The sequence below is a fragment of the Hyposmocoma kahamanoa genome, unplaced genomic scaffold, assembly GCF_003589595.1.
Source record: "Hyposmocoma kahamanoa isolate Upper Pololo Valley unplaced genomic scaffold, ASM358959v1 100021, whole genome shotgun sequence".
Classification (NCBI taxonomy): Eukaryota; Metazoa; Arthropoda; class Insecta; order Lepidoptera; family Cosmopterigidae; genus Hyposmocoma; species Hyposmocoma kahamanoa.
This window is the reverse complement of record NW_020653200.1, coordinates 16,834,086-16,859,763: the sequence shown is the minus strand read 5'-3', so window position 1 is coordinate 16,859,763 and position 25,678 is coordinate 16,834,086. Positions and strand designations below refer to the sequence as shown.

Here is a 25,678-nt window from a genome sequence, read left to right as displayed (position 1 = left end):
TTAAGGGCATCGAGATTGTGCAAATAAGATTGAGCAAATTAAGAGCTGTACTCCGTCCCGAATTCGTGATCTGATTATGCACTCGGAACCTAATAGAGACCCTTTGATCCATGAGAGAACTTCTAGGTACAGCTTCGAACGATTCTTTACCCCTGCAAACTTGGTGCACTGAGCAGCGAATAAGAGAGAAAAATATTTGCTGTGTCGTAAGTCTTGTTTGCAACATTATGTTATTTTTCGCTGCAAATTTTCGAAGAAAATCTAGTCTATTATTACTTGTTATTATTTTACTGTTGTATATATTTTAAAGAACAGTTACAAATATAGTTGTAATTTTTTCAATGGTATATGTATATATTAAAACAGTTTTTTTTACATCTAATAAACTTGGAGTGACTACAACTCTAGAACTGAAAACAGAATATAACCGAATTAACTAACAACTGGGAACCCAAAACTGTGGAAAAAGCGATTCGTGTTACTGGATGTCAATCTTTTCACTGCAAACTCTGTGGAATCGATTTCCACGGGATCGTTCCGGGAATGCAAATACGGGATTCCAATTTCCGCTCTGGGCATACTAAGAGTGGATTCCACAAAACATTTGCCGAATGCAATCTCGCCCACAGTTGCATAATTGTTTAGCCGGTATGTGTGAGATACGTGCATCTGATGGTTTGTCAACCCAGCGATTTAGTGTTCCCGGAATTTGGCCCTAATGTAACACGGGATATGAAATTGCAATGTCTTATGTGACTTATCTATTGACAGGTATCATTATTTCCATGTTCCCTGGGATGTACGGCGTAAGAATGAAGCCTCTATGTTATTATGCTACCTGTTTTTCCTTTGATGTCATAGGCGTCAAGTAGCAGTAGAGCTCCTTGTGAAAGAGTTCGTCCACGGAAGTACTGCCGCCAAGCAGTAATGTGAGCGTTACCGTTTCGGTTTTGAATTGTACGGGTGCTGGTGCAATTACAGGCACAATGGACTGGTCAACCGATGTCTCAAGGTGACAGGCGCAATGGCAGTGCCCGTCAGACCTTTGCGATTGAAAGCTCTGAACGGCACTGCAACTGTTATGGACATGCGCATTGCTTAATACCAGACGATTTTTTCGTCCCCGCAATTAGTATTATAAAAAACTAAACCACCATAGATAGTAGATATTTATATAAGTATTTGTTTTATCCGTACTTTATTATTAGTACTTAAAATGATTCTACAAGTTTTGGTTACTTTGTTTAAGAAATCGCATTGGCGTAGTTTCAAACTGCAAGTTATAACTGTAACATTTTCACACTTCTTTAATCACATGATTAAACCGTGTTTTATACTAGGTAGTTTCTTGTACTCTGAGATGAGTACTTTACAATAGTACAGACTTTATCAAAATGTTGCCAGTTTAGAAAAGCTCATTTCGGTCATTAGTCCTGGGTACAATCCCTTAAATGGATTTAATCAGTTTTAACTGAAATTTAAATAAATTTCAATTTTTCTCCTAGACAGGAGAAAAAGTTTTAAATTCAAATCAGGAAAAGGCGTTCATGTACGTTGAAATATTATTAATTATATTAATTTTTCACGGCATATTTACATTTTTGAGGCGATGAGTCGCCCGCAGTCAGCATTGGTTTGCAATATATCGTAGGAGAAAAAAACTAAAATCAAACCAAAAAAGAAGTATCGAATAGATAAGCTTTGTTAACACCGATCGTAGCGAATTGAGGTCGGTTGTAGATACTACATTCAAACACAACCATTCCAAAGCACAGGCTTATGGCCTACTCCATTGAGAGGCTTCTTCTTCTTAGTGTGCCGCTTCTCTACGAAGGTTGGCGACCATCATCATGGCTATTTATTCTCTATTTTTGAAGTTGTCGCACGAAAGAGTAAGTGAATGCTAAGGTGGAACCAGTCTCTTAGGTCCTTTAACCACAAGGTTTTCCTGCTGTCTCGACTACGCTTTCCTTGTACATTTCCCTGCATTATTAGTTTAAGAATCCGTTATTTATTGTCCCTCATTACGTGGCCAAAATACTGCAGCTTTCTTTCTTTTACATTTATTCTGAGTATTTCCAACTTTTCTCATTCGACGAAGAACCTCAACATTTGTGTCCTTTTGCCTATTGAGAGGCAGGCGTAGTAAAATATATGTAGTTTCGATGTGTTCATACTTTTTCAAGTCATTGTACTTTTTACGGTAACTTGGACATCGACAGGTAGCTGCGTTTGTAATGTTTTAGTGCAAGTAACTGAACTGTCATTATTAAGCTCCGTCTTCCTATTGTAATCACTAAATTAATAATTCAAAACGTAATAGTATTTCAGCTTAGGCCGTGTTCTTGTGTTTTTGGTTTTAAAATCGCGTACATTTGTTTTTCAAACAAATCAACGTTTCAGTCACGGCTTGCTGCGATGGTATTAGTCGTCAACCAGTTAAGTTTAACGTTAATGCATAGCACCCATTCAGCCCTCCGATGAAAGAAAGGCACTATCAGCTCGTTCAAAATTGGGAGATAAGATAGCTTAAAAATGTAAGTTTTTTTTCAAACGTGACTACGAGTGCGACTTTTACAAACCTCGGTCTTTCCAAAAGAAATCCATCGTCTAACCAGGATTGAAATTTAAAAAACCTCAATTCCACCAGCTCGGGATCCAGTAGTTTCTCTAATGATAAATTCCAAGCAGATATAAAACTATAGTTCTTAATATTCGTTAATATATTTAAATTAATACTCGTTAATATATTTAAATTAATTTTCCTATTTTCCTTTTATTTTACAAATTTGATTTAGGAAATGAAACTATTTTTCCGGATTTAAATCGCGTATATTTGTTTTTTCAAACAAACCAACGTTTCTGGCCCTTTACTGGTCCCATGGTCACGGTTGACTGAGGTGGTTCAGTTATGTCTAATGTTAATGCACACCACCCTACTTTTTCATTATAGATACAAAATTACTTTATGTTTTACGCTACATTACGCTACATTATGTTTTACAAATTATTTTATTTGAACAATATGAATTTTTATTTAGTTAAATTTGTTATTAATTAGTAATGAAAATTAGAATAAATTAAAAGATAATAATTAATACTTATGTCTGTTTGGGATTTTTCAACATAGGAAATACTGGATCCCAAACTGGTGGTACGGAGAAACCGATGTACGGTTAAAGATAGTGGTGTCTGTATGTTATATTTAGTACCTATACTCGTATTATATTATAAAAATGTGTTACTTTGTTGGTGTGTACTTAAAAAAAAAATTTCATTACATTTTGTGCTCTGAGATTGGTCTTTTCTGCAATATTCTTTCTGTTAGGTTTGGATTATTTTAGTGGAAGTACTTGTCACTCAATCTTAAGATGTATTTGAAAATTAATATTTATATTATTAATTATTTCTAAAAATGGCTTCGAATTCATTTAGGCATTTTTTGCAAGTTTTATATTTTCGATGAGCTCAACACCGTTAGCTTTGGTTTTTGTAGAAGATGGTAAGTTCATCCATCAAAATAATGAAATTGATAATAATAGTTTCGATTGTAAACAGCAAATAAATAAACGTTTTAACAATTTCTTCTCAAAATTACCATGTAACGTTCATAAGTTAAAAAAGTCATCAGATTAATGTTCTCAGAGGTAAATAGACGAACAAATATCATAAATTCTTAAAAGGTAGATTTACACAGCAGACAATCTGTCTGCTGTGTAAATTTAATAATTTATGATAATTTATTTCATAAATAACTACCGTTGCAATAAATGATATTGAATATTAAAAACAAGTTTTAGTTTTTAATCTTTCTAATTTTAACAATATTATGATTGACTTTTGTTTTCAACATTTTTTGCCTATCAATGGAAAAAAACCTGATGACCTCTGATCACACACTCCGGTATATGTGTGTGTGTGTGTGTATGTGTGTGTTGTGTGTCAATTTGTATATTAATATGTAATGTAGCTTTGAATGGAGTGAATGCGGACGAAAATATGGAGAAAGGTAGATTTTAGCGAACGTATCTCGATCGGATTGGGAATAAACATCCTTAAAAAGGCCAAGTCGTAAGTACCAAGACCAAACGGGGCAAGAATACAGAGACTGAAGAGAGTGTATCTGTAAAGATTTGTTGGGGGCGGACGTAGCGAATTTGATATTGTAATGAATGACCAAAATAAATAAAATACAGATTGATTTAGGATGTCATCATGACTAAATCGATCTGTATTCCCTTCAATTCGAGTAAAGTTCCAACTACGAGAATACCATCTGCAAAACATCATAGGTGAGTTTGTGAATGGGTTTTTATGAGGTTCCCTGTTTTCAGAGACGTCATCATTATAACATTAAATCACGACGTCACATCAGATGATACACCTTAGATTTTTGTGAATTCTTCCACAATTAGTGCCATTTTGCGAACTCAAATAGAAGCTTCTTGGCTGGTAATGTGAGATGCTTTTTGTTGATGGAATCCGATTGACCACCGACAATGTTATGTAACAAAGGATCTGTGAGTTCAGTCGCAGAATATCCACTTCGCAATACATCTACTGGACGCCAAACGTCTATCTCAGAATGTCTCTCTCACAAAATATCTCTTAGTTTTAAAAAGAGATTACAATTTTTTCTGTACACTAATTTAAAAAAAATTAATAAAATGCTTTTATTGCATCCATTTTTATTTCATAAGTTTTAAATTAAAATATGGCAACTAAGTTTAACGTTTTTGCCTCTTTAAGGTAATTACAAATTCAAGAATAAATTTTAATATTTATGTACTTTTGGAACTCAAATACAGTTTCCATTAAGTGAAATTTTGACATATTTTTCTTACAATTATTGAAATAGATGTTTTACCATTTGATTTAACTCTTTAATTTAATATTTTTGTTTCATGCTTTTTATGTCACACATCATCAACATTACTGCTTTTGTTTTAAACGTGACGAACTCTTTATTTATATTGAAATATATTTGAAGGCCTTTATATTTTACAGTTACTTTACTGAAGATAAAGTAAAACGTGATAAAGTATTTATTTGGGCACCATTATGGTAGACAATTTTGGACTGCAACGTGTGAGTTTTGTGGGCTCATGAATGTGGCAAACATGGCACATGCCATGGAATTCATGGGAAATTCTACTACTGCAGCGCATGTTACATGTCCGCACCATTCATCATTCCACAACACTCACACTTGTGTTCAAAGGAGGACTATCATTGTTGTTCTAAAATGTATTTATTTAAATTCTCCGAGCCAACTGTGGAAGTGGTTTTCCAATTATCCAACGTCAAACATGCAGGTGACTATGTCATGGTTTGTAGATGATTTTCTCAAACTGAGTAGGGTTGGGTATACTGGGTATTTTCGGGGACCGCAGATAAATTTAGTTATGGTTTCATAAAAACTAAATGATCTCTATGCCCTCTCAATAAAAAAAAATATTATTCGTCCAAAATAAGTGCCATTTACGAACATAATTCAAGAAGAATGTTGCAATGAGAAATTTTACGTCGTCTTTATTTTTACGTATTTTCATGTTTTTTAAATCGTTGAGATAATTCTGTACTCGGTTTATAATTTGTCTATTGTTAATATATCTTTATAATGAGAGTTTGAAATTTTAGGGTATATTTAAATTTTTGAGTAGTTCTTTATAGGTTCACTATTTTCGAAGAGGAAATGGTTTCGGCGATTGTTTAATGAATGCAAATTGTGTGATGTTTTAAATGTACACCACATGTCACTGCCCAATTCTATCTCTATGTTTCTCTGTCTTAATAAATATGTGAACCAGTGAAGCTTTTTTGTGATGTGAGGCTCTACAGGAGAAAGTATTTGTTGTGACACCTTTTTGGTAAACAGTTTTCGGGCACAAAGTATGAGTTTTGTGAGTTCATGAATGGATAAACATGGCACAGGCCCTGCAGTAATGGAATTTCATAGGAAATTCTATTGCCGCAGCGCATGTTACATGTTAATCCGTTGATGAGTTCACAACACTCACACTTATGTTCAAAAAAGGATTATCATAAATGTTCTACAATTAATTAACTTTTATCGTTATGACGATTATGTGAATTTGTAACATCTATTCCGTTCAAAGTAAAGTACCCGACAACATTGTAATTGTTTTATTTTTTGTAAAATTTCATCATTACATTATTCATTACTCAAAATTATGCAGTTATCATCACGATGTAATATTGTATACGTACAGTCCCATATATTTCTACATATCTTTTCTACATTTCTATAAGTTTTGTTTATATTGCCCCTCCCTATCATCCTTTTGGTTATGTGGGAAGGGCACTATGACCTGTGCGAGCAAACCTGCACAGGGATCATCTAAGTCAGGTCCTAACCCCAGATCAGCCCGTTTGCTCGGACTTCATCAGGTTCTCTATAAGGTTAGTGCCTTAGGTGAGCCGGCACGCTTATTTCTGAACGCCGAAAAATAAAAACAGCGTCTTTCCAGTTCCCGAGTTCATACAAGCCTGGAGGGACCGGTGGATGTCTAGCTCATCCATCATCATTGTATACGTACAGTCAGAATTTAAGTAACCTGAGCAGTCAAAGTAATGAAAAGAATAATACTTCGAGTGTAAAATTTTATACTTTCAAATATTGAAAAATTTCAAGCCTTGGACCTTATAAGGCGAGAGCGGATAGGCATTATTTAGGTGTGCATGTTCCATCGTTGACCTCATAGTCACTTTCCATCAAGCGAGTTGGGGGGAAAATGCGCACTTTATATATTTAAAAAAAAAGAATATCTGCATAATTGTCGAAATGTTGAAACGAAATTTATAGAGACATATCAAGGAAACCTAAAACAATTAGGTATGTTTTGCATTTTGTATGCATTGGCATGATATGAATGTAACTCTAAACTTACAATATATAAGTTTTATGACTTTGGAAGTGTAGGCGGTTCATCCTAACTGCCTACCTATATCCTTTATAAAAGAAAGTCACAGACCACTTTGGATATTTGTTTACGATAGTTTAAGAATTGATGTTATTATTTTTCTGCTATTATCCTATAAAATATGTAAGTAATAGTATTAAATGTAAGACATCATGTAATCCAAGCATTTGTATAATCTAGTTGTGTAATATGTTGAACCTTCGTAATCATTTATTTATTAAAATAATAAAATTTCTTGTATTGGCGATTCTGTGTTTTGATTTTGACTGCTGTAGTTAGCGCACCGCTTGGCATCAGGCGCAGGACTTGTTCGGCCCGTCTTTTAGTATCGTAATATTTTATTTTATCAGACGGTGTATTTGATAAAAAGTTAAAATATTAAGGAAGAATGGATGAACACAAATCTAACGGAGCTATTCAGGCGACATATTATGCACATACCATTTACCACGAGTCCGATGGCTTCACGACGCATTTTGTCCAGGAGTAAGCAGTGCTTGCAGCCGTCTTGCAGGCATGAATGATTTTTATTCCAATGTTCAAACGTTCCTCAATATATGGACACACTACAAAACACCGGCTTCCTTTGCGCTTCAGTGACTTTCACAACCGCCTTTCTCACTGATAGTAGTTTTCCACGCATACAAAAATAAAACATTAACAATGTTTTAAAGGTTTTTAGTGCACCACATTAGGTTTCGTGTATATGTAAATGGACACAAATTTGTGCTAATTGATGTTGCTTACTTTGAATATGTAATGTTTGGTGATTCATTTTAGTTTCAATGTCAGATTAAGATAATTCCGGAGGAAAGCAACGCCAAATGTAGATGAATGCAAAATAGTTTACGGTTCCAAATTGTTTCGTCAAAGCTTTCGTCGGCTAAATTTAAAAACCTCGTAATTTCGTTTTAGAACGAAATCCTTTATTACTATAATTATTAATACAAAGATCGAAAACTCTGAAAAAATTCATTCGATCCGGCCGGATTCGAACCGACGTCGACGTTGCTAGAAAGCATACCGTACCAGACGCTATAGTGTAATAGGATTTTATAACTTTACTTTTAGAATAATTTTGTTTTCCAGCTTTCCCGAAATATATACCTAATAAAATATGCACTATTATAATATTATGCAACAATATTCATTTCAGCTGTTTACTGCGCTCAATATCCATCACAAAAAGCTTATAGACAGGACGTAAGCTTTGTTGAGATCAATTTAATTAAATTAATTTAAAAAGAAAATTATAATAAAGTTAAAAAACTTTCATTGTAAAAACCGGCTACTAGTGAAATTTCTTAATATTCGGAGTAATTCAATTTTCGATTGAGCAAGTATTTTGCTCATATTTTTCACTTATTGTTTGTTCAATGCAAACTTCCCTTAAGAAAACGGTTAAACATGAAAATAAATTTCTCGTTCAAGTTATCTTGTGTTCACATGCAAATTTAAAAGTTAACAGTGCGGCATTGTGGTGAAAATTACGAAAACGAGTGTTTAAAAAACTGCTAGGTTATTTGTGTACTTTTGTGAAACTTTGTTCCCATTTATTTTTCCTAACTTTCTTTTTTATTTTGTACTATACTTACTGCGAAAAATGTTCATTGTGATAATATTTGAAGATTATAATACATATTAATAATAACAAACGTATGTATATACGTAACTATGTACGTAATAGATAACTTAGAATTGAGATTGAAAATCACAAAATTATTATCTATGCTTGTAGCATAACTGGAACAGTCTTGCTGGGGTCCTTCAGCCGAAAACTACGTTTCGTAATTGGAAAAGTTCAATTTTTGCTTTAAAAGTTACTGAATCATAAAATGTTAATGTTGGCAATACTATATTAATGCCTAATTAATCTTAAAAAAAAACACTAGTACTGCAGTTGCTAAACACATTATCACAAATCAACTTACGAAATAAGTATGCTCAAGAAAGTCTTTAACCAGTAGGTAAGTAATCGATGGATTTCATTCTGTTTGAGCCATCTCTGGTTTACTTCATTGTCTTATTTGGGACCGTTCATAAAATATTAAGTTTTCACAATAAAAACCATAATTCAATTTAATAATTATCAACGTTCTCATATGTTACGAAAATTGCCTTAAAAAATTATTTCATATTCAAGAGACGGTCAAAAGCACAAAGTTACGAAAAAAGTAAATCATCTGGCAACATTGAGCGGAAACATATTATATATATTCAACAATTTATATTACAATCAAATAGACGTTTCTAATCACACATACGATAGTATAATCGTCGGCGTTATCGTTATTTGACTAGCAACTGGCCATCGCCTACCACATCAGACTTGAGCCACGCCTGCGACAGTTGTTGAAATAAAATAACCAATAAGACGACATTTTCAGAGAAGCATCAAACTGCGAAAGTACTTTTAAAACTCTTCGAGGAATGCTAGCTGACAGACCCATATTGGTTTTAACACTCTCCATAGTCAATTTAAGGTGCACGACATGCATGCCAACAAGTTAACGCATAAAAGTGGTAAGGGTGTTCAACCAATAGCATACTGTAGCCAACAAACTTCTCTACCGATGAGCAATGTTCCCCTCATGAGTCGGTGACCTTCGCCGTCGTTACGACGCTAAATGGATATTGCGTATATACTTGTTGAATCTTAAATAGGTTTGAAATTGTTTTGTTGGTTTGAAATTGCATTGTTATAAAAATAACAATGCAGATTTTGGTAAACATGCATTTTAATATAAAAAATATAAAAAGAATCTGATATCATATAGCAAATGGTGGAGTGCAGCTAATTCGATTTTACTGCTGTCAAACTTCGAGTTGGAGTGAAAATGAAACATGTAGATGCCCTCAGTCATAATTTCGTCAAAGCTGCAGGCAATGTATAGGTACTTTATTTAGTAGAGAATATGTCCTCATTATATATTGTACATTATAAACTACGCGGAGCACGACGCCCCCGTCTCCGCTTGCTGAATCTTCTTTTTAATTTTTTGGCTAAAAAAATTTAATCTTATTTAATAAAAGACAAAGTTTGTTGCATTGCTTGTTTTAATGCATCGCGGCGTCGCGATGCCTTGCTGCGACAATTTGATGCGACCAACTTCATTAAGATAGATTAGATTTAGATCAACCTCATTTCATTTTATTTTTTATTCGTTTTCAGTAATTATATAATTAATTAAATAGTTAATATTGTTAACGCGTACACGGTGATGACATCTACCGCGTATTCTCAACATCTGTGAATGAGCGGCGCAGTCAAACGACTGCGCACATTCATTCTTTCACATGGTTAAACAACCATTCATTGCGCCCCGTGTTGCATAGAAGCTTCTATATGCAGGAAACGAATAGAGAATGGAGAAGATAAGAGGCTGACCACAGCGACATACACACACTCTTAACAAGTATTGTTCTGGGTCAAATGCTTGGTGTCCCAAGACACAGGGTCTACCTAGTTTGGGCATCAAGTCTCACTGTATCCTTACTTGGATAATATTTTAAAATTGTATGTGAATGGGAGTGAATAAATGATCATTATTATTATTATTGCTCGTACAGTGGGGTAAATACTGACACATGGTTGAATTTATACAATATAACAAGCTAACTCAGAAGTATAGACGATAATAGAAATACCGAAGGACCTTGCTAGTGACAATGTTATGGAATTTACAACTTCAAATAATTATTCTTACAAAAATGTCAAATTTTATCGTCAAGTAAAGAAAAAATGTGAAACCAATGTGTCATTGGTAAAACTCACGAAAGGATACAAAAATACTATTGATTTATGAACGTTTGGCTTTTTGTGACAAAGCCTGCACAAAAATAGTGTTTACACAATTTTACCAAGGTGACAAGAGGTCTAAAAGATGAGATGATACATCCTATCCCAAAACCATTTAAACAATTTGACACATAACTTGCGCCTCGTTGCGCCTTCTTTCTCATAAGTAATAATCACATTTTAGCGATAATTTACTTCTGGTACACAAGTTTTATTTACATGAAACCTATAAAATATTTAAGAGCATAACTACAATTAGCAGTTTTTAAACAATACCTACCTACTCTCTAGGTTTCCGTGTGCTGCGGAGTTTAATTAGAGATAATTGTATAATAACTATTTTATTTTATTGAATATCATGATGTTTGACTACCATGATATTCATTTTCTTTTTGAGCAGCGGTTAGACAACAGATGCTGGATGCCTAGTCGGATTAAAATATTTTTTTATTGTGTTTGTTCGACTTTTGTATCAGTAATAAAAGTATAACTAGTTTTACTACAGTCCTCATAAAATAAGAGGCATCTTTTGACACTCGTTCGCAACGTAAATAGGGATGTGAACTAAACATAATCGGTAACTATGTTAAACGATTCTCATGAGCAATCGATTAGAAATTTTACGAGTCTGTTGTTTGTTTAGATTAATTTTCGGGCCATTAGATTTTCAATTTTAGATAGAACAATTAACATTTATTTAAGCAATATAGAGTTTAATACAGATAATAAGTAATTATTTTAAATGATCGCAATGACAACCTGTAGTTAAATAGCAAAATTCTGAAGCGAAACTGAAAAAAGACTCCATAGTTTAAATTTTTATTCACTTTCATCGGAAGTATCAATTGTATGTATAATTATTATATTATATAATTATATTATTTATTTTCAATCATATTGTCTATGTTAACATCTCTACAATATTCAATATTTTTTTAAGTGAAATTGAATTGACTAGGTGAAGTTCGGCGAATAATAGGTCACAAAACTATTATTTAAAAAAAATAGATTGAGTTCGTAAACTTTTTGAAGACATTTTGGTCTAACACAAATTGCATTGCGAAAATTATACTAGAAATATGTTATTATTATATAATGCTTCACTAAAATTAATGCATTTTTTTAAACTTAATTACTTGATAATTGTTCGTTTACTGTTTCGATGATTGCGTTCAAAGTTACATGATGTCGTCTTCATCAGCTCTCAAGGCCGAGGTCCAGCGGATGGCCAAGCCCGAAGCGTCCGCACACCACCATACGTAGGTAGTATACGGACGTTCTATTACGAGCACAAGATCTTACAATTGTTTAAAATGTAAGGCATACTTCCCGATGTATTGGAAATTAGATACCTATAGCGTTGTTGTATCTCGACCGTCTCTCTGTTAGATTTCTTTTTCTTGGAAGCTATACAAAAAAAAAATTTTTTTTCGGAGAAAAGAATGCCAGACAATCACTTCAAGTTTCTGGCCTCAAATTAGGGAATTTCCTGTACTACGAATACCATAATAACGATAACTTTGAGGGAAATACCCATAATACGCAGACCAAAACCAACTTAGAAATGTTCGTTTCCTAAATTGGCCCTAACTGGGATACGAACCCGGAACCTACCCGTGAAGCAGCCATAGTACTAAACGCTATGCCACCGAAGAGCATAAGCACGTAAACTAAATTCAACCACGCGCCGCAGACGGAGCCCGATCCAACTTTAGGTAGGGTACAAGCCTGGTTTTAATCTATTATTAATGGTTTCGAAGGTCAATCAGATAACAAAAGGACTAAGAATTCCTCAATAATACCTTGAATAAAGAAACACATTGTCTGAGTTATTACATTGCAGTACTTATAACAACTTAAGTTTCAAATGTTAAAGTTTGCGAGGCTAACAATTCGTCTATTGTTTTGGAAGAAAATGTTTGGTAATTGTAAATTAATAATCTCAGTACAGAATACTAAAAAAACCGACCTCGAAAGTCATTAATCTCCTTAGAGGTGTAATATATTGTTCAAATTTCAATGGGACCGCTATTGAGGTACCTCTTTCCAACAAAAAAAAGAATTATTAAAATCGGTGTATAAATACCGCATCGCATGCCAAATCGCGTAACATACATAAAAAAACATACAGTCGAATTGAGAATCTCTTCCTTTTTTGAAGCCGGTTTAAAATAAGATTTAAACTGATTCACGCTTTAAGGTTAAAGTGTGTTATTTTACTATAATTACTTATAGTTTTTGCCGATCTGTTATCGTACTATAAAGAAAAGAGGTCATGCCATTGAGTGCATCTAGAACCGTGTGGTCGAGCAGTTAGCGGCGCGGGTGCTAATCAACTGATAATTTTACTGTTCCTTGTTCACATATGCCCCTTGTGCGGACTAGGTACGAGTAGTTACTTGTCGCTTTACCACACAGTGAAATAACTTTACACTCACAAGTGCTTTTTCAACTGCCGGTAACTACACATATCGCACATAACAACTAACATAGTATTATCTCAAAATTGCTTTAAGTTATATTAATGTTACCGAATTAAGTTCAAAGCGACAGTGTTGTCCTGTTACTTACTTTTACTTACTGTTGAAATTAAATCGTATACGAATGGTACACAAATATAGGGAAATTTTGGAGATAAAATATTAATATAAAGCAATTTTGAGATAAAATATAATATAATGCAATTTTTGAGATAATACTATGTTAGTTCTCAAGTGCGAAATGCGCTTGAAATTGTTAAGCTAAAACGTATACTTAAGATTGACAATAATTGTTTGATTTAAAATTAATAAACCAATCATAATTTAAAATGTGAGCAAGAGGAACATAGCCTTTCCGCTTTTTAGTAATGTAACCGTAAAGCTCAACTCACAATGGCGCAGATTCGAAGCGTCGCGTCGCGTCCTGTTTTTCAACTACAACGCCTGGCGACGCGCGACGCCTGTCGCATTAGTGGGCCTGGATCACAGTATGGTCGGCGTATGACGCCTCACTGCGCTTAAGTAACGCGCGTAGACGCGCGAAGCCGTTCGACTGCGACCAAGCGTCATATTTGCATAACACAAATTTGTACCTTAATATTGGGAAAATAGAGATGAATGTAGCATTACAGGCGAAAAATATTGACGCGTCGCGAAGCTTCGACTCTGCGCCAGTGTAAGTTGTATCTTGAGGTAAATTTGAGATGTCGATCTCTGAAGGTCTTGCATAATTTGAATCAGGGTTGCTGCGAGATCAGCATCCCTATAATAATCCGCATGAATTAAAATATCCGTATCCGTATCCGTATTAGCATCCGGATTGATTACAAATCAACTAGGAATAACTGCAAGCCCAAAAAGCAGCTCAGCCATCGTTCTTACCTTAGAGAAAATTTCAGTGTGATTAAGATTTTACGCTGGTAATTTTTTTTAAACATTTATCACAAAATCATTGAAATAATCAAAATCATTAAAAAGCTTCGGACTACACACATATCTTAGACACTCTATGACGTGTTCAAAGACCGCAAATTACAACCAGCATAAACTGTTTCGTTAGAACAAATTTCTTATCTGTGAAGATGTTATTATTGCTTCATTATCATCGAATTCGATTAACATCGAATTATAATAATACATTCAAATTTCGAACATCTGAAAAAAGAAAACAATTTCATTCGACCTCAATTCTTATATTCTTATATCAATCGAGACTAAGTTTTATTCGAAATAAAATGTCAAACAAACAATTTTGACAAATTTCACACGTTACTTGATATCGAACGATATGATAGTTGGGGCCGACACTAGTCTATGAATTAAATAAAAACCATGGTTGCGTGAGATACGCGAGAAAAGTTTTTATTTGCCGCCATTTCGCCAGTCGTAACATGCCGTTCCTGAATACATCATAGAGAGCTTATAATATGTGTATAGATAAAGTAGTGTATGTAACTGCACATAATTAGGCATTAAAACACTTGTGTGATGTTTTTATGAAACTTACCTGTCGGCTCGTCATACCCTGGTTTGAACTTAGACTATGGAAACCAAAGGACATGTTATATTGACATATGTAAATCAGACGTTATATGATGCATTTAGACGGTGAAACATAAACATTTTATTGTCTTTGTTTAACTACTGTGTGTCGTCGTGAGCCAAAAGAGATAGCACTACATTGATTTATGTCAAACACGGAAATCGAAAATACGTAACGTCATCTTAAATGCCAACTGTCTTCATTTTACCATTTTTGGAGTACCCTTTGACATCCGTATCCGGTTGTCAAAGTGAAGTACATCAAATGTCAAAACCAAATGTTTTAGGTTTTAGTGAATTATTCGCATGAATTGTAATGAAATGGACAGAAATATTGACAGTGAGAACAATTAAGTATTGATAAATATGCCTCGCTGCAGCATTAAGGGGTACGGCAGTGTACACTTGTGTTATTTTTCTGCCTATAAATCATACAATAGCCGAAATATCTCATGTAATTAGACTCATTTAAGTAGTTTCTTCATAGGTCTTGCCGAATTTTGCTTTGGTTACTTTAAATTGCCTGTTTGTTAGTATATTTTGAAATTTGTTGATAATGACTATTTTGAGATAGTGTTGTTCTTGTAAGCAGACATTATCGATATCTGTTATTGAAACAATTCACTACGAGGTTATTATTATTTCATTATTATTATTTTTAAAGTTTACCTACAAATGAAAAAAAAAAATAACGAATGGTTGGAAATTATAGGACTGCCGAACATAAACATTGGATCAAATACCATCTTCGTTTGTTCGCTCCGTTCAAATTTAAATAGAACTTTGAATGTAACAAGATTACATGATAATGCAATTTCATCGTTACATTTATTGGCAAATAACTTTATATTTAATTTTGATTAAAATGAGTCATTACTTGCCTAGTAATATTAGCCTAGTATTAATCATACTTTGATTACAGTAAACTACACAAATTTGCAAACATAAAAGACAGTAATAACAGATCGTATGTACGACACTAAATCCGCCATTTGTGGTGGACATTTTTGGTTTGGTTTGGTAGGTAGGGACGTTTATTCCGTAGATAAAGCAGCTCCTTTCCTTTATTTTCTTCCATCCTCTAAGGGTTAAAATTTATAAATTAAAATTTTAAAATTAATTCTAAAAATTTAAGATTAAAATTGACAATGTCCAAACGACTTTAAACTTGTTTGTAATTCTCATGTAGGTACCTGTGTGAAGATCAACAGTTGTCACGTGTAAATTCCTGACCGCAGTTTGTTAAGATACCTATCTAAACATACAATTCGTCTACTTATGGCACATCTTCCAATCGAGTAGACATAGATTGAATCACCACTTGCAATGATCCAGTTATACTACTCTTCCTCCATTAGTCATAACTCCTTTCAATCGTGGTCTATTTCGGGTGTAATAACACTTATCGTTATAATATATCTACTTGGTGATTCGAAATTATATTTACAAAGCCTGAAATAAACTTTAGTGATTATTTCTGCCCAGTTTGCACATTGCAATGTACTAAATATCTAAATACACATCAGGCAATCGCACTAGCAACCGGGTCTTGACTTAGATAGTTTATTATACTGTATTACGATTAATTCTGACCGTATTATTAATATTTACACTCAGAAACGCGTTTCCAAACTGATTTTACCGGGAATCACATTCTCATATAATGTAAGTCTCATATAACATAATCAATAATGTAACTAAATTTGTGTTGTTTGAATAAGGTACTCCTTGTGGTGGTTATGCAAGGCTATATCCGAAAAATAACATATGTATATCGTCTAACGCGGTCAGCTTTTCCGCCAACGAGCCATTGCTAAAAATACAATCGACTCAGACGCAATGGATGCCATTGAAAAGAATTGGCCTATAAATTTTTTAAGATCGCTTTAGCCATATGTTCGAAATCATATTGATTCGTGTACGTATTACAAAAGTAATGTAATGTAATTGATACATACTCTTGTTTGCCCTTGAGTCACCTAAATTGGTGAAGAACCGGTAACGTATTGTGGTGTCCGTTTTAGTTGTTTCCGGGATTCTGAAACAGGTAAATTTAGAATTTCCCCCACGGTACCATCTTCAATTTTAATTATAAATAATCGTTTAATCTGGAGCGTTATTTTTCTTTGTGACATAGTTTGTCGTCAGACATGTTTGCTTCATAATGAACTGATCTGACGATCGTTCTTATGCTGTTTCCAGACATGTTACGAGATGGAGTTGTACCTCCGGGAGGAACCACCGCGGATGAAGCGGGCTCCTCCCGCCGAGGAAGACTGGGCGAGATCGATGACTGCTCCTCTGACGCCACCATCACCTCCATCGCCTGTCTCCCCACCTTCTCCGCTACCATTCATAACCACTATGGTCAAGAGTGAACCGCCAAGCGACTCGGATGAGCCCAGAGGTGAGTGTTAGTGGATATGTTCACATTCCGGTCGGTTTTCACCTCACTCACAAAACTACAGCGGTGGTTACTTCTATAGTTTCAATCACCTAATTTACGTACAATTGTGAAAGTTGAGTAGCAATACGTTTCGCTAACAGTGAAGGAAAACGTCCTGATGAAACCTGCATGTCAGAGAGTGTTTACCATCGTAAAAAAACGTGTGGTGTCCCCGACCCGCATTAACCCGATGTGGTAGATTATGGACTTAATTCTCTCAGCAGTGGAAAGTGTACAATGGGTTGTATTGTTTTGTTGTTGACAAGAAGATATACCAAAAACGTTTTCCTCCTTGTAAACTTTTTTCATATTTTTAGTCACACTTAAAAGTGTTATTCGGAAGCATAGCTAAAATTTTTTTCAAACGAGTTTCAGTAATAACAGACTTGTGCGAAAAAGGATATTTTTAAGTTAGTTTCATTTTTTGCCAAAATAGTTGTGTCAAGGATGGATTTGGTATTTTCGAGTGTCAAAAGATGGCCAAGAGCATTTTTTGACCCTTTTGTAACACATGTATTTACGCCGCCGCCGAATGGTTACAATGCGCTGCAAAACAAAACCGCTGCTTTGTAAAGAGGCTAATTGCCTTTCAGCCGGAATGTTGTCACGCTACGTTCAATGAAACGGCGGTCAGATTGTAAATAGATTACAATGTAGGGTGACCATGGATACTTTTAATAAAACAGCAGGGATAAAAAGGCCGTATTGGCAGATTTATAATAGGATTAATTGACAATTCTTGTTATGAATTTCTTACAACAGTGTTCCATGGAGGTTTCCATAGAACACTGTCAAATAGATGAATTGCGTTTTTTGTTATTTTTGAAAATATATACCTGTTTTTTCCATTTCTTCAAAATAATTTTCTGGAATACATTTGGACTTACCTATAAGAATATCACTTCATTTAATGATCAATACTGGGACATAAATATGTAGCAAAACGTTTGATGTCTGAGGATATACTAGACTCTGGTGAATTTAATGCACACATTTTCAAGTGTGATTGTCAGCCGCAATACAGCTTTTCTCGTTCGCTGTGTTCTGTGGTCAGTTGTTTGCAGCGAATACGGAAGCAGCGAACCTATAAGCCCTGTTTACATGATATTAGCACTGCGGATGTTTAAACAGTTCCCTATGCCATACGGCTGTAGCAACTAATTAATTTCAAGTACACCACTTATGAAGAGCCTAGAAATTACCGGTGGTGTATGAGAACCAAGTGTCACTCAAAACTTGAATAGCTTGCATAGATCACTAAACAATTAACTTTAAAAAAATTAAACTAAACAACAAACAACAAAAAACAAACAAAATAAACAATACAAAAGAGTGTAACTTTAGCTCCCTTGATTTCAGTTTACCTCTACAAGTATATAGAGTCATGAGGATGAAATTGGTGTTAGTACGACTGCCGAGGCTCAAAATAGGATAGAGATGTGCATGTATTTTGACGCAAGAAAAAAAGAGATGAGGCGATCGTTGCAAACATCCTCCACTGGTCTAAAAAGAATTAATGAACTTATAATAAAATTAGAAGTACAGCTTGTTCGCTCTGTTTGTGATGGAACGACGCATGCGTGTGCGGCAGTCGTTCTTTAACGGAAAAGTAAATAAATTAATTTTCATCGCCTACAAAACATTGTTTTGATCAGCAGTTGTACCTCTGAATCGGTACTGATCTAGTAACTTACTGATGTTATAACAGCGATACATATAGGTAGAGTTTTTTTTAAATGGCACAGAATGGGGAAATTTGAAACCATTATATCTCTTTTTTAAACAATTTAAGCGTAATAATTTTATTGGTCAAGCGTGAATTGTCCATACAAATTAATAAAATTGATTTCTTGAATTTGGCAAGTTTGTCTGTCAATATCATTCTTATAAGAAAGTGAGTCTATCAGTCTTAAAAAAAATTAGTAAATATTTTTCATTTTGTATGAAAAATTATTTTATGAAATTTTACCAATTTCTGCTGTGAAATTGAGTCGATCAACTTTGTTTATTTTTATGGACAACTCACGCTTGACTAAAAAATGATTATGCCGAAATTGTATTCACAAAAAAGAGTGAATGGTTCCTAAGACAGCTCCCTTGTATCTTTTATGGTTTCGGATTTCCCCACACTGTCCCATTTAACAAAAACACTATAATAATATCTCTCACAATTTTTTTTTTCTTTAATGATACATTTGGTACTACAGCTCATTTTTGTCTCCTTGTTCTCTTGCGTATTTTTATGGAGGAGTGGGGGATTGTGTAGTGACCGTTAGTTTATTCTGCTTCCAGATGAGCCTGCAAGTCCGGCTCCAGCGCGGCGTCACGCAGTCCGACACCACGCGCACACCCATCCCGATCCGCGCCGCCGAGTGCACCGCTGTGAATTTCCCGCTTGCGACAAGGTCTACACCAAGAGCTCGCATCTTAAGGCCCATAAGAGGACCCACACAGGTGTGTATTCTTCTCTTGATTATTGATTTCCTTCTGTATATAAGATATGGTTCGTATTGACTGACTGTATCTTACATGTATTTCAGGCGAAAAGCCGTATAAGTGTTCATGGGAGGGCTGTGAATGGCGATTCGCACGCTCCGACGAACTGACGCGGCACTACCGTAAGCACACCGGCGCCAAGCCGTTCCGCTGCCGCCACTGCGATCGCTGCTTCTCTCGCTCCGACCACTTGGCGCTCCATGCCAAGCGCCACGCGTAGCCCGCCCCAATGCCGCCCGCTGCCACCAAACGCAATCGGAACAGGAAACCGAAGCGCTAAATAGTGATGCGAACGCGCGCCATTCTATGTGTGATTCTGTTTACGTATAAGTTGTTGTGAGTTGTAATTTTGTGATCCTATGGAATTGAACGTTAAAATGATCATGTTCGGTTCGCTTTGTGCAAATTGTTTGGGCGCGCGTTTCAGCGGGCGGTGTTAGGCGGTACAAGCCAAAGAAATGCTACGTACAGTAGTAGAGTCAAAACTCATCGCACCTAATGCTTTAAATTTTTTTATTTTTTTGTATAATTTTTGAGAATGGAAAGTTTAAAATCTCTTTTCTGTTTCGGCACCGGCCTCCTTTGTCGTTACGGTTCTTTGTTGCAATAGAGGATTTATATTTGCCGTTGTTTATTATTAATGTTTTGTGAGCTTCGTGTGTACAGAGATGTTTGTTTAGAGGACGCGAGGTCGCTAAGCGGCCACGTGGATCCGTTGTGTGCCATCGGCGGGGGGCGGCAGTAGCACGCGCTTTTCTAATGCGCTACACATGAAAGGAACATAGCGGACTAAACGCGTTGCGGGTACGCAGGTGTTGGAATATGCCCGGCGTATAGTTGTCCACTTCGGAAACGGTCCCCTGGATCCAAATGTCGTGCGTGTACAACACGTAAAACACCCTTTCATCTGTATCTCTTTAAAAGACGTCTCCTGCACCCCGCCGTCCCCCCGGCCCGCATTTACGATCACGTGACATATTATTTATTGGCTGATGTTCGGCTGATAATCCCACCGATGCCGAGCACAATCTTATATTTAGGCTTAGTAGGATGTGCGTCACGTTACCTGGTAACCAATAATAGGACTACACGTGACAAAAACTTCAAAAACCTAGACATGGAATGTTGTATTTTGGTCACGTTCAATTATCGACATTACTGAATTGCACATAATTCAATTAATTTTATAGTCCACTTTTTTAATAAGGTAGTACTATGAAATTATTATTTTTTCTATTTTATAGTAACATTATTTTATTATTGCAAGGAAGCTGATTCAGAAAATTTGGAATTGCAAACACATGTTGTTTATATTATTTTATTTTTATTTTATCTTATATTCTTATATCAATGGCGCAATAATGTAACTTTGAACGTTTAAAAATGCAGCATTAAATCCATACATCATATAGATTTTTGAAAAAAAGGTCTTATTACTGGTGATAATTAATAATCGATGACCGCCCGGCCAGCCTCGCTTTACGCATTGTTAATAACTTTTAAAATTACGTTGGTTATTTGTTAATCTATGGCTGGCGGTAGTTGCGAACAAATTTATTCAGATATTTGATTAAATCGAATGTTGTGTTACCTCATTTACAAACATGGTTGATATTGAACTCATTATTCTACTTGATGTAAATCGTTTAAAATGTTATATAAGGCTGTCCGCGACGGTACATCGACACAAAGTATGTTAATTTTGTACTACTTATATTTACGTTAAGCTGTATCTTGACTCTTTCATTCCGATGTTTTCGCTCTACTGTGCAGACGTTATCGGTTCTGCGGAACCTAATGTACCGCTTGCTCTGCACAGATTTGAGATTTATTTCTAGGATTAATCGTACTCCTTTGCACACATAGCGTTTTGTGTATTTTCCAAATTGTAAGCCTACAGGGAGGGTTTTATTAGTAGGTACATAATGTTGTTTTGTATGTCCGCTAAGCGTGCAAAGGCGTTACAGCATGTTGATTCTGAAGCACAGTCGCTAGTAGAAGAAGTTGGTCAAGGACTGCGTCTGAGTTCGCAGGGCTGCGGCGACGTTGACGACGAAGCGTTGCAGTGGCAAACCAAATGCTGCTGTTTACATACTTAGTAAATTTTCCATCAAGTGGCAGATACCTACGTATAAACAACAGGGTGATGCGTAAGTTAGATCTTTTTGGTAGCGCTCAAATAGACCGTAGCATGTAGCAAAAAATGTTATAAACATCTTATATGAAATTGATGTTTCGTTCTTTTTGATAAATTTTTAGTACACACGAGTACAACGACTGCAAATTGCTAAAATACTGCCGTAGATAGACCGTGGGGACTGCGTATTATACAATTTTCAACTGAAATTAGTGCAAAATTAAGGCTCTGGATGTTTGGTTGTCGTCAATCGTGCCAACGTGACTTCAATGCTTGAAATGCTGGTTCAGGATAAAGTGCACATTTACGCTACGTCGGATCAATCACGGGCAATAATACGATTGAACAACAGTTTGACTGTTCCTGAATGTTCGAAAATACCTCTCTGGGGCCAATATACGTTAGTCTCTCCAAAATTTTATAGTTTCTTATGATTTTCAGCGCAACCTAAAAATCCTGTGATCTCGTGCACATTGAATACATTTTATGACAGTTCACTGTCTGTAATGTGCTAAAATTCAAAAGTAAACTTATTATTAATTTTGAAAGAATTTTTTACTACATACTTAAGGAATAGTTGAAAAGTGAATTCATATTGCATACAATGCACTGCCATAATCACAATTACCTATTGAATATATGTGTATTGTATCGTATATCTTCATATATTAACACTTTTACCATCACATTTGCAAGTCAGAGATAACGACGTAAATTTTAGCTGTAAATTATTTTTTTAAATAAGTTTCTCTTTTTTCAATCCACGCTATTATATCATGGGCATATTATTATCGATCCCAACCTATCTTCTCCATAAATGGAACTATGAGTTATGAGTATATTGCGTTCGGTTATTTTTTTATCGACTTAGCAAATTTTAGTACAAAAAATTGGGAGTTGTTTATATATTTCTTCTTTATTATCGTATTAGTATCATAAATACCGAAAAGCCTTTGGATCTTCCTGTTAATTACTCAATAATTTAACACAGAAGATTATCTTACATTACTACGCAACTGTTACTATCAGTTACATATGTATTTCCTGTAGTTTACATTGAGTACATAAGATGGTTCTTGTGTAATAAGCTTCGCAAAAGGTGAGAGGTTTCATCGTGTTTTCGTGTTATTTTAGTTTCATTCAAATTGGTCAGTACTTTTTATTGTTACTACAAAAATATACAAGATTGTTTTTAGTGTATACTTTTAAACAAAAGTACCTTTTGCGACTGGAAAGTCGCCGTAATTGTATTTAGCTTTTGAATGTATAAAATAATTAGCACAAACTCATATACATACATTATTTAGGCATTTATATTCGTCTTAATAAATTAGTTTAAAAATGACGACCGTTTTTCTTCTCAAATTTTTTGGGCTGTTTTAATAATCTGACTGCTTTTTACTATGAGTCTTAGCTAGACTAAATAGAATAAGGTATTTCAATAGACACTGCCGGTTAAATGGGCGCCGTGATTTGGGTTATGTAGGGCTATCTACACGGTCTACTCTCGATGACCTCGCCGTGCGTATTGGGTTCGATTTCAGTGATCGCGGAGACTATCCTTACGTTCGCGGTTGATTTGCATACACCGCGGATTTAACGTAATCTCAGACTCATGACACATGGCGCCGCGGCGGCGACGATTTTTGCCCCAGGAGTCATACCGCGATACTGTTGCGCACACGAACTGCAGCCCATGCGGCGTAACCAATTAAAATAGTACGTTAATTGTAGAGAATTACGGTAGTGCGGCAAATTACAGGCACATGGGACTTGTCAACTTATGACTCAAGGCGACGGGTGCAGTGGCAGTGCCGCTCAGATCTTTGCGATTTAGAGCTCTGAGTGGCACTGCGAATGTTGTGGATAGGCGTGTACCTTATCATCAGGAGCACTACTTGTGCGTCCCGTCACTTGATATTTTAAAAAAAAATTGCTCGCCGCCGCGAAGCGTGTATGAATTTCTGTACATAAACCCAAGGTCAACTACGGACTACAGTCCCGTGTGTAACCAGCCTAAGAGGGCTGGAGCGCACGATCTCAATGGTTAGTATACGTCGCTATCAGTAGCGAGGGCCCAATTACGTCAGCGTAATTGGACCTTCGAACTCCGCATCCAATTTCAATTAACTAAAAAATATTTTTAACGGTAAATTTTAAAATTTCCACCCATTGTTGAATAGTATATTTTTCCCATGGTTAACTTTGTGTAACCTAATATAGAATAAAAAGTAATGTGACAAATATATCTATTAAATATTATCAAATATGATTGTTAAATGGAGTGTCACTATTGAAATACCCGTTATATGGATATACATTATTTGTAGATACAAATATTATTGGTCTTTTTATTTCCATTTTCTAGTAAAATATTAAATGTTCTAGTTGATAGAGCGAATATGTTGTCAAAAATCATTATCTTAAGGAATATATAAAAAATAAATGTGATTCAGTAAGTTTATTCAAGTTAGCGACATTCATGAAATAGATATTAAAATTTATTATAATATACATATTTCATAGAAAAATGTATTTCTATTATAATCATACAAGATGACGTGCTTCTCAAGGCGAGTGTTAGTGTGACTAGTTATGTACTATTGATTATTATTTGTATTTTAATTATTATGCACGATGGCTGGTAAATGCATATTATACTAGGTAGTCAAATAGATATAATAATTTTATGTGGAATTATAAACGTAACAAATGCCTAGGTACCTATGATTAAATAAACAACTTATATACTTAATAATAGTTAAATTTATGGATTAAACGCCGCGGCTGTGTGTAAAAGAATCAACCTGTATATAGGTTTTGAAGCGTATAAGCCTCCTGAAACAAGTCGACGACTCATGCCCGTTTAAAGAATTGAGGTGCATTATTTTAATATTGTGTTTGTGAAGTAATTGTGTAAGTAACACAGCTTTAATTACGAAACAAACCCACACGTTTTGGGTTTTGGTTTAAACAACAGTCAATTGTTTCAGCATTAAACATTCATAGATTTTTCGAGTACCATCCTCTCAATACTTTTAATAAAGGAATACCTTATGCGAATCGACTGTTACAAAAAGTGGTAACGCAAAATCTACCGGAGAGTTACGCTTTTAAATGACCAAGGAGTTAATTTTACTTCCATTTTTTTTTATAAATATAGTTTATATTTTTAACACAAGTATTATTTAGCTTTAGGAATTCGACTCGTGTTAGTTTTCGTACATTCCAGTGTGCGTCTCAATTCGGTTGGCTTATACTTGAAACCATATTAGTAAATGGTCGTCACTAGTGCAATCAGACACAATCATTAGAAATCTCGAACAAATCCTGTTTCGAATTTGTTATCATTTTGTGCAATGTATTTTATAGAACGATTCATATTTTTATTGTAATTTGTTATTTCATTGATTGTGTGCGATTCTGCAAGCGAGTTCTTTCAAAGTTAAGGGATAAGTGTTGCCTATACTTAACCGTTAACTTAAGTGAACAGTTCAAATTGTGTATGGCAATGCCAAATCAGAAAACACACCTAAAAATTGAGATGGTACTAGTCAAATGTCAAGTTGTTTAATTTTTATTTTGATTCAGTTGATATTTTCTACGTCCTTTACGCCATATACAAGTTGATCTCGACCTTATAGCTGATTTATGTCTCGTAGTGTAAAGATGTGTAAATGATATATAGGAGCAACGGCTTCCATTCTTCCACGAGCCGTGCTACTGTATTTATAATGTACTAATCGCGTATTTTACAGGATGTATAGTGGTTAATTGGCACTCTTAGCTACCGTACTTGACATGATGAAGTAAAACATCTGAAAGGAATGAAGT

The 25,678-nt window shown here is 34.9% G+C and overlaps 1 protein-coding gene across 1 annotated transcript; it reads left to right on the top strand.

Moving 5' to 3' along the window:
- The first annotated feature begins 16,960 nt into the window (after window positions 1-16,960).
- Window positions 16,961-24,299, top strand: LOC113239632 (Krueppel-like factor 6). The gene is made up of 3 exons (XM_026476698.1): window positions 16,961-17,172; window positions 19,504-19,665; window positions 19,752-24,299. Exons 1-3 carry the CDS (start codon window positions 16,980-16,982, stop codon window positions 19,925-19,927), a joined length of 531 nt encoding a protein of 176 aa, XP_026332483.1. The 5' UTR covers window positions 16,961-16,979; the 3' UTR covers window positions 19,928-24,299.
- The last annotated feature ends 1,379 nt before the right edge of the window (window positions 24,300-25,678 follow it).